The sequence below is a fragment of the Pygoscelis adeliae genome, unplaced genomic scaffold (genome assembly GCF_000699105.1).
Source record: "Pygoscelis adeliae isolate BGI_AS28 unplaced genomic scaffold, ASM69910v1 Scaffold85, whole genome shotgun sequence".
NCBI classification, from domain to species: domain Eukaryota; kingdom Metazoa; phylum Chordata; class Aves; order Sphenisciformes; family Spheniscidae; genus Pygoscelis; species Pygoscelis adeliae.
Genome location: NW_008824900.1, coordinates 6057851 through 6067001, shown reverse-complemented (window position 1 = coordinate 6067001; position 9151 = coordinate 6057851). Strand labels below are relative to the sequence as shown.

Below are 9151 nucleotides of genomic sequence, written 5' to 3'. Positions count from 1 at the left end.
TATGAGCAAACCTATTCATATCAGCACTATAAAGTTCTTAAAAGCTGAATATGCATTTCACACAGCAGAGTCGATTGACTCCAGCAGATCTCACAGATGAGAACATCAGGTCAGCTCGTTCACAGTTCTTGCACACGGGCTTTTTCTGTACATAGCTTCTGCATGTAGAGGAGACGGAGCTTTGACAACTGAGACTAAACTTTCAGAAGTTATACAAATATGCTTTCAAAAATATATTTTCACTTAAATGAAAAACTGTGTTCTCAACTGAGTTGATTTTCACTGTCATGGAAATCACTTTTTCAAGGACAATACTTGTTATAATGCATTTAAAGAAAAAATGGGCTAGGACGATTTCTTAGATGTACAGCTTACAAGTATGGTTTAAGTTTGCATTGTAGTAATACATATTTACAAGTGCCAGATTTTCAATTTATAAATATTTATCATAAGGACATGATTTTATCTTTAATTAGCCCAACTGTTAAGGACACTTCTAATGTAAGAAATGTAATTCAGTATTTCGTACCAGATGTAGCCTCTACAGCTAGTCTTTTTATCTCTGTTTGTAATGAGCGGATACTTAAACCAAAAACATTATGTAATATGTAAGTGATTAGAAGAGAATAACTACAGAAGATCTGGGCTCTGAATTTAAAATAATAATTTTCTGAAGTTGCATATCTCACTTTAAAGCACCTGTGCGATATCAACATACTTTTAAGTATATGATTATTTCCTACACATCCCCATATGAAATTTCTTTGCTCATGGAAAGACCTGAATTACTAGATTGTCCTTCCTTTCCTGTCGCTCCCTAACCAGGTGAGTTATGACTCTCTGTTTGAGACTTTTAGAAAAAGCATAAACGTGAAAACTGGGATAGTTCCAGGTCTGATCCTGGGTTATCTCCTGGGTTATCAACAACTGAAATATGATGCCTGTCTAATAACATCACATTGCCAAACACAGCAATCCCTAAAACATGCATGTTATACTGAAATTTTTCATAATTACACATCAAACTTTCGGCGTGGTTGGAAACACTGAATCAGAGAGCGAGAGAGCGGAAGGAAGGAAGGACTGGTGACAGGTCGGGGGAAGAAGAATAGCAGCAGCCTGGTAGACTCATTAAAAAGGCAGACTTACTTTCTTTTTCCAGAATAAATAATTATACCAAATTTCTAAATTAAGTGCCATAAGAGGTTAGCCTTCTTAAACTGCAAGTCATAATTAAAAAAAACAAAACAAATGCAAAGTAAATTGGGATTTCATTAGCAATATTCTGTGTTGTAATCCTCCAAGAATGTATGAAGTGAACTGGGGGAAAACCAATTTCATGTCTAATGATATGCTGAAATTGATTATTCTTTGACGAAGCAGAGAGTCAGAAAATAAGTGGAGTCATTGTGTATCTCTGCATCTATCCTACCATGACAACGGCCTGTTTGCAATCCACTGCTAACATTTTGTGGCCTTACAAAGACTGTTCTTCAATTGAATAATAAAATGGAAACAGAACGCACCCGTTACTAAGGAAACTCTGAGCCAACTTTTGATTCAGCTAATTTTTCTCAGCAGTCCGAGTTACACTGAACTGCTTGCTCTCTGTATTGATTTAATTAGCAAAATGTTTGATTATTGGATTGTGAATATTACCTATTGACTCATTTACTTACTGTATAAAACAGCAAGCAAATGTTTTAACATATTCATGAAGGAACCAAACAACATGTCATTTTGGGAGGATTTTTAGGGATGGGAACAAGGGACACAACGGGAAATGATGGAGGGAAGGTACAAATGAGATGTTGGCACAGAAAGGAGTTTGGGAATGTCTTCCACAGAATTGTCTTGTATTGCTGGCTTTCCATTCTCTCTTCCTTTCCCCCATCATTTGAAGCCTTCCCAAGTTTTGGTTAAGCCTCTGGATACACATGAAGAGAATCAGTCTGAAATAACCCTCTAAGAAACATGATAACGTAACAATGATAAATGTCACCATGATAACATTTTGCATAATTTCTTTTATCTCTTGATTAATTCTATTCCCAGTGTTGCCCCAAATGCCAAATGTTAGTAAACCATCTGGATGACAGAAAACACTAGAACAGAACTGCTTTGGTTTCCACATTAATGCTTATTTACTGGGATACACCTGTATGGCAATGTCCTTCTGCTAACAAGCTCTCCAATGAAGTAGGATGTGTTTTTAGCCGACAGTATGGCAGTCATTTAGCTGCCCCACTTTCCAATAGCAATACTTCCCACTATATTAACACTAGCACAAAAATTAAAAGAGAGATTATGAGGTATTCTCAGCATGTCTCCTTATGGGAAAAACAACACATGTAAATCTTGAATCTGCAAGTATGTCAGTCCCCTGGAGAGCCCTCAGATAGCTGTGAATTTTGGCCCCACTGATGGGAAACAGTAGGAGATTCAGAGCTTGGAAATTAGTCTGGTTTTAGATGAGTCCAGGCTTAACAATTATATGGTAGATTAGGAATAATATCATAAACAATTTGCATTGCTCAGTAATCCAGATAACCTGCTCTCTTATAGATACAGAGAAAATGACACTCCAGTGCAGCGATGGCAAGCTGGCAGGAAATTTTGAGGGACAAGCACACCCCAGGAACATGAAGGCAATTAACAGGGAACAATGAGAACAGCATGGAGGAGTAGCTGCATACTGTGTCTGTCTCCGTGGCATTCAAGTGTCATCAAACAAAGCTAAGGGATTTGGTACAATATACTTGTTTAGCGCATGTTCCACCTGCCCTTCATCCCAGAAATGGCCCCTATTAGTAATGTATATGCAAAGGAGGATCTTAGCAGAGCAAGACTGTTTTTAACACTAAATAAATCTGGAGTACATTACACTCTTGGTTTAAAATTGGCTCAGTGTGGGAGAAAACAACCTCCAAGGTAATTCTGAATTCTGTTTCCATGTTTTATGTAAAACACAAATTCTGTATTTTTCTCCTATGGCAACACCTGATCTTCCACTCCTTAGGCAGGAAAAACTCAGATTGTCTTACATCTATCAGTACTTGCAAAATGGAATCCTCATGAATTAATTTAAAAGAGTTTTTCACTTCTAGTTTTTTACTTTTCACTCGAAGTTTTAAATTTTATTTGGTACTTTTTACAGGTGATCAGATTCAGTTAATAATTCTGGCCTACGGGGAACAATGAGGCTTATAAGCAGTATCTAAAATTCCTTGAAAACAGTACCATTTCAGTTAAATGTATTTTGTCTGGCATTTGAAACAGGAAAACTTGAGAAAATACCTGCTTTATGAAACTTTTCCATTATCTCTCGACGAACTGATTTTTCCAAGTTGAAATAATCGTGGTCTTCATCAGGTTTTCTCAGAAACAGAGGGATGTGCTGAAATACTATTATATGCTTGCATTTATGTTTTTCAGCGACAGCCAGTTGCTCATTGAGCCACACATCCTGGACTTGCTTTAACTCAGGGCATTTGGAAGAATCAAAGTATAACTGAGAATTCAGCACAAGAAAGAAAACACCTCCAACCCAAAAGCTGAAGTAGTCATCTCCCCAGTTCTTGCAATAATTATCTATTGTTTCTCTTGTTGGAGTATTGCCAATATCATGATTTCCACTGACGAATACCAATGGGATGTCCTGGTCAGTGTTCTTCAGAACATTCTTTAAATCTTGCTCTTGGCCCTTTCTCCATTGAGTTCCTATAGAAAAAAACAAACACATTTTAGTGTTTATGCTACTTTTTCCTACCCTCATTGTTAGCTTTTGTTTATGGAAATATGCATAGTAAGAAAATATTCTGTATTATATGTGATCATGATAATATACAGGGATCTAGAATACATCTTCACTCTAATATTGTACATCCACTCAACCCTTTCCTCCCACTTCTTTCCCTCCCTTATCAAGTACTTAGCCATTTTCAATAACTTGCCTTAAGCAAGGCTCTGGATCGGAACCAACAGATAGCATTAGCAGTAGGTGATGTAACGGGCAGTGTTTTGCACCAAAAGCTTTAGCAGGCTGATTCTTCTCATCTATAGACTGATGATCTGGTGAAAAAATGCAGCAACTGTGGATGGTGTAACAGCTTTACACAAGGGTAAAAACCAGGTCAACTTCTCGTTTATATTTTATGGTTGTGCAAAGGAATTAAGGGGTTTTTTTTCATTACAAGAACTACTTTAACAGCAAAAATATAATTAGTGTCTTGTGGCAACTTGTTTATATGATGAGTCTGTTTTAATAATGAGCATGGCATTAATTTCAAAGAAAGGTAATTGTGTACTTCACTAGTTTTTCCCACATCTCTGGTTTTATATTAATACGCGTACTGAGATAGTTACTCTTCTGGTTGTCAGAAATTGGTCCTTGTCTAGGAAGGTTTATCTAGTTGCTAGATTAATTTACCATCACTGAAAAAAATTTAGAAAGGGTTTTTTTAAAAAAGCAGTTATTTTATTCTAATGATGACAGGTTTTTTAAAAGTTTTCTAAAGAGTAATCTTTAATCAGAGGCCATCGATACGTTATTACTCATGAATTAAGTTGAACATTTATAAATTGTATTTTGTCCTGCAATACATAACATATCTAACATGGGCCCATTTCACAAACAGCAACTGCATTTTTTAACGAAGAAGTTGTAACAGGATTTTTACAAGAACTCTGAAATCAGCTATATAACATATGTTTGCATACAGGTATATGCAAATCAATCATAATGTATTTTTAAATTGTGTTCTGTTTTTGTAACTACACATATATATTATACACAGAAATTTATAGAGGGGCTCCTGTAATGTAACTGAGAGACAAAAGATTTTTTTCTCCGTGTTTCTTCAAAATACTTATGATCAATGTGTTGACAAACACTGACCCTTAGTAACTCTTATTAGCAAAGATTTCAATTCCTTTTCCAAGCCCTATAGATACAGGCTTAAGTACCACCTTATTGCTGTTACTAGAATTCTAGAGCTCTAGAAAAATACTGGGGAAAACCCATATTCATATTATGTCTAAATTATGTCTAAATGTAAAGACAGATGAGAGATTTGATATGTGGTGCATAAAGTCAAAATCCACAACTCTCTTGTGTTTAACTGCTGTACAGGGTAGAAAGATATTGTAACAAAAGCTTTGAGTTACCGGGCATATGATACCCAGTGTAGTCTAGAAAGTAGTGGACAGCAGATCAGTTTGTGGGGTATATTAATGAGCCAGGACCTTCGTCAGTTTAGGCCGTCCTTCCAGTCATGGCAAATATCCTTATTAATCCTAGGAAAAAACAGGGCAAATGACATCTCGTGTTACTTGGAGGAACTGGACTTGAAAAAATAAAGCCAAAAATTTAAATAAACCTGGCACACTTTGTTGTCCATGGGGTAGGGAACCTGCCTGAGAAAGCTGCTTTTCCTGCCACTCCCCACCTTCCTGTGAAAAGAGGTGGAAATTTCAAGCTATAAATATGAAAATGTACGGGGGAGGGGGGCGGGGAAAAAGCGAGGGGGAAGGCTCTTTTAAGATATATGTAAACACATTACACCATGTTAATCTCCACGCTATCACTTTGGGAAATTTAGCTAACAGTTTCAGAGTATAAAGACATTTATGCATAAGTTACAGAAATAATTGGTAGAATTATGTATACCTCTTCCCAGTGGTGAAATTCAAGCTCTAGAGACTAACACTTAGATTAGATTTGTCGACAGCAGGGCACTGGTTCCCTCATTTAATGCAATATTATTTCTATAGCAACAGAGAGACATATTCAGTGTTTTATTGCAGAAAACAGATTGCTCAAAATGGAAAATAAGGTCTTTGCCCAAAGAGTCTAGGAAATCATACTAAGTGAAGATTATTTTAGGACAATTGTATCTTGGCTTGACCTCTTCTTGGTGGAAGGTTGAAACAACTTCAAAAGAAGAGAAACCCAGGTGGGAAAAGGCGGAGTAATATCCCTGTACGCTTTGGGTGTAGCACTGGAGAGGACGGGCTACGATGTACACACTAACCGTGAGTTGTACTATGGTAGCACACACTATTTGTGCTACAATGGGCCACACCACTATGCAGTGCCCCCCTGAAGGCACCTCCCTCTAAATTTACAACCAAGGCAAGTAAGAGATGAAGAAGATAAAGAAGAGGAGATACAGAAGTGATAAAGAAAAGAAGGAAGCCACTACAAAACTACAGTGGTCACTGCCATAGCATAAAAAAGATCCACTTTAATCTCTACCAGGCACAGAGCTAGCTATAATATTTAATTATTCCAATTATTATGAAGAACAGTTTTATCTGATGACATGTATTTCTTTAGCTTAGATAGAGGTTTGTTGTAGGTGAATAGGAAAAGAATACAATGCCAAGAGGCAATGTAAAAAAATAATTTGGGAAGTGTCAGGGTAGATGTAACTGAAATTTATTTCTGTTCTGTTTATCCTGGCATCATGTGCAGGACATTTTTAAGTCCTAGGCTACAATATCATGTCTTTATGTTAGGTTCTGTAAATACAGTCTTGCCCTGAGATAAATGACCTGTTGCATGTTATGTCACTATTGCCTAAACACTTCCAATATTCTTTCCTGCATTGCTTAAAGGAGTCCAGACAACCTGCCTTCACTCACTGAAAGAGCAGATTTCAAGAAAGAACGTACTTTTAAAGCATTTTTGCTGAAGGTGGCTTCAGTCAGCAGAAGTAGAATTCACAGATTATTCTGCCAAAGAAATAATCCTTTAGCTACTAATCCACAGTTACAGTTTACTTTGGTATTCCACAGAATAGAACACCTCTATAGCAAAGTGTTAGGTTTGGTTTTTTTAATGCACTAGCTATAAAAACAACTTGAAGCACTGTTTACCTCCAAACCGTATCTCTGCAATGCACACTGACTGCAATTTTTGCATCTGAGGCAACTCTTCACTTACAAGTAACCACCACCACCATTGTGACTTTTTCCCCAAAAGTATTCCAAATGAAAAATTAGCAGTCAATTAATGATAGCACCCATTTTTCTACTGATATGAATTAGGAGAGGGAAAGACGGAGGTTGTAATGGTATGATTCGGTGGTACCCCCAGGTGTTTCTGTGTTGGTGTTAGGAGAACTCCTCCAAGTACTGCCTCCCCCAAGGCAGGAGAAGCTTGCCAGCCCCTGCAAGGGGACACGGGTGTGGTGGGAACGGCAGGGGTATTGGCCTGGAGCTCCAATTCATGTCATTTTTCAAGAGATGGAAGTTCTAGTGAGGTAATCAGACTTCTTTTAACTATCAAAGCTATTGGTTATAAATTCACAGAGAAAAAGACCGTCAGAGGTCAATTACTCAATATTACGTGATGACTGTGCATTTCAGAAAACTTTCTACCCTGAGCAGATCTGAGAAGTCACTTTCAGGGATCTGGCTGGCACAAGCTGACTCAGCCCGTGATACTGACGTTGCTGCTGTTTCCAAACCTCCTTTCAGGGATGGGTTTTCTCAGGAGCCAGAACAGTACCTCGTGTACCTGTCCTGCAAATCTTGACACAGACAGAACTATGTCATGGTGTGCTACAGGAAAGGGTATAGACATGAAAAAAATGTGGACCTAACATCTGACTTTAAAAGTTTGGCAAGGGGGGCCCTAACTGAGCCAGAATACGTATTTACACCCCCACTGATGCTTTGCACTAAGTTACAATAGCTTCTGTCACCGCAACATCCTCGCTCGGCTGAGGCTGAGGACCAGCACAGGCACTTTTAGGATGAAGCTACCCAAGATGTCTTCAGCCAATCTAACAACACGTAAAAATGTAGCACAATCATTTCCTGCATTTCTAAATTACTTGGTCTCAGTATTTCAATGTATCTTAAAAGTGTCCCAAACTTAGAGGAGTTGCAAACACATAATTTTTAAAGGAAAGCACATATTTTCAGTTTGAAAAAGAAGAATTGTTTAACTATGAGCTTTTATGTGAGCAACACTCTTGAAAAGCCCTGATATGACAACTGCAATCTGCCTAACATTTAACCCAAGAGACTGATTATCAAAGAACAGGGAAGAGCTAAATTGTAGATTAAGATACTATACAAAATATCAAATAGAAATAGTAACTAAATCTGATAAAGGCAAAATAAAAAATGTCGAAACGCCACCGATAAAAATGGAATTTATAAAAACATTGGGCCCATTCCTTCTGTAATTTATTATGATATCAGAAGAATTACTCTGACATCAAAAGACAAGTAATTCTTGTTGGAAGCAATCACGTGGTTGTTATAAACAAACAAAAGACATATTTGTGTATTTTCCTGGGCCTTACAGTGCATCACAATTGCTTTAATCAAAGAGTCTAATTATTTTGGGCACTTTCCTGTTCTTGAGATGTTTGTCCTTTTTTTTTGTTTTCTTGACTGTCTGCAGTTGCTCTACTCCTTTTGCATGCCATTTAGAGGACTTTCCCTAGTATTCCCTAACTTTCTAGACAAGAGAAGAGAGGAGTCCAAGGCTGTATTCACAGCACGCTCCTTTTCTAAGTACCTCCACTGAAACAAATTTAACTGCTACCTCTACGCCCCTGTGGGAAAGCAGTCTCCTCCTGTTCAAAATAGGGTTGCCTTTCATCTCTGCTGTTGTTTTGGATACCTGGATCTTGGCTCCAGCTTAACAGGGCTACAACTAAGATCCTACGTCATCCCTCTCAGCGTCTCTCACCTGACCCCCTCCCTACCCAGTGACAGCCCCATTGCAGCACCTGTCACTTGGAAGACAGCACAGTCCCAAAACCAATGGTGTCATCAAGATCAGACTGTATCTTACAGGCTCCTTCTGCAACTACATCTTTACCGCATCTAATTTTTATGCGCTACCATAAATAAAAGTTTGAGCGCTAATCTTGTCACATCTCAAACACTGATGCACAGTTTTCTCTGAGCCTTGCAAACACAACCCATCATCCCTTCAGAACTCTGATGCAGAGGAGCTTTCCGACCCCAAAGCTCTGACACCATTCCTCGCCGTGCTGCCTTCTTTCCTAACCTTCCCCATCTCATCAATATGGGCGACTCCTCTTTACGGTCATGGCCAAACTCTCACCCTCTTCTCATTTGTTTATTTGCCACCATCCCATAAAAGCAATGATTCTCTCATTGTCCA

The 9151-nt window shown here is 38.1% G+C and overlaps 1 protein-coding gene across 1 annotated transcript in view; it reads right to left on the bottom strand.

Annotated features, from left to right (window-relative positions):
- The window catches only part of CPPED1 (calcineurin-like phosphoesterase domain containing 1), a 42608-nt gene that overhangs the window by 14864 nt on the left and 18593 nt on the right, over positions 1–9151 (bottom strand). Inside the window, exon 3 of the mRNA XM_009324757.1 lies at positions 3298–3720. Within this exon, the coding sequence (XP_009323032.1) occupies positions 3298–3720 (423 nt within the window). The remainder of the gene's footprint in view (positions 1–3297; positions 3721–9151) is intronic.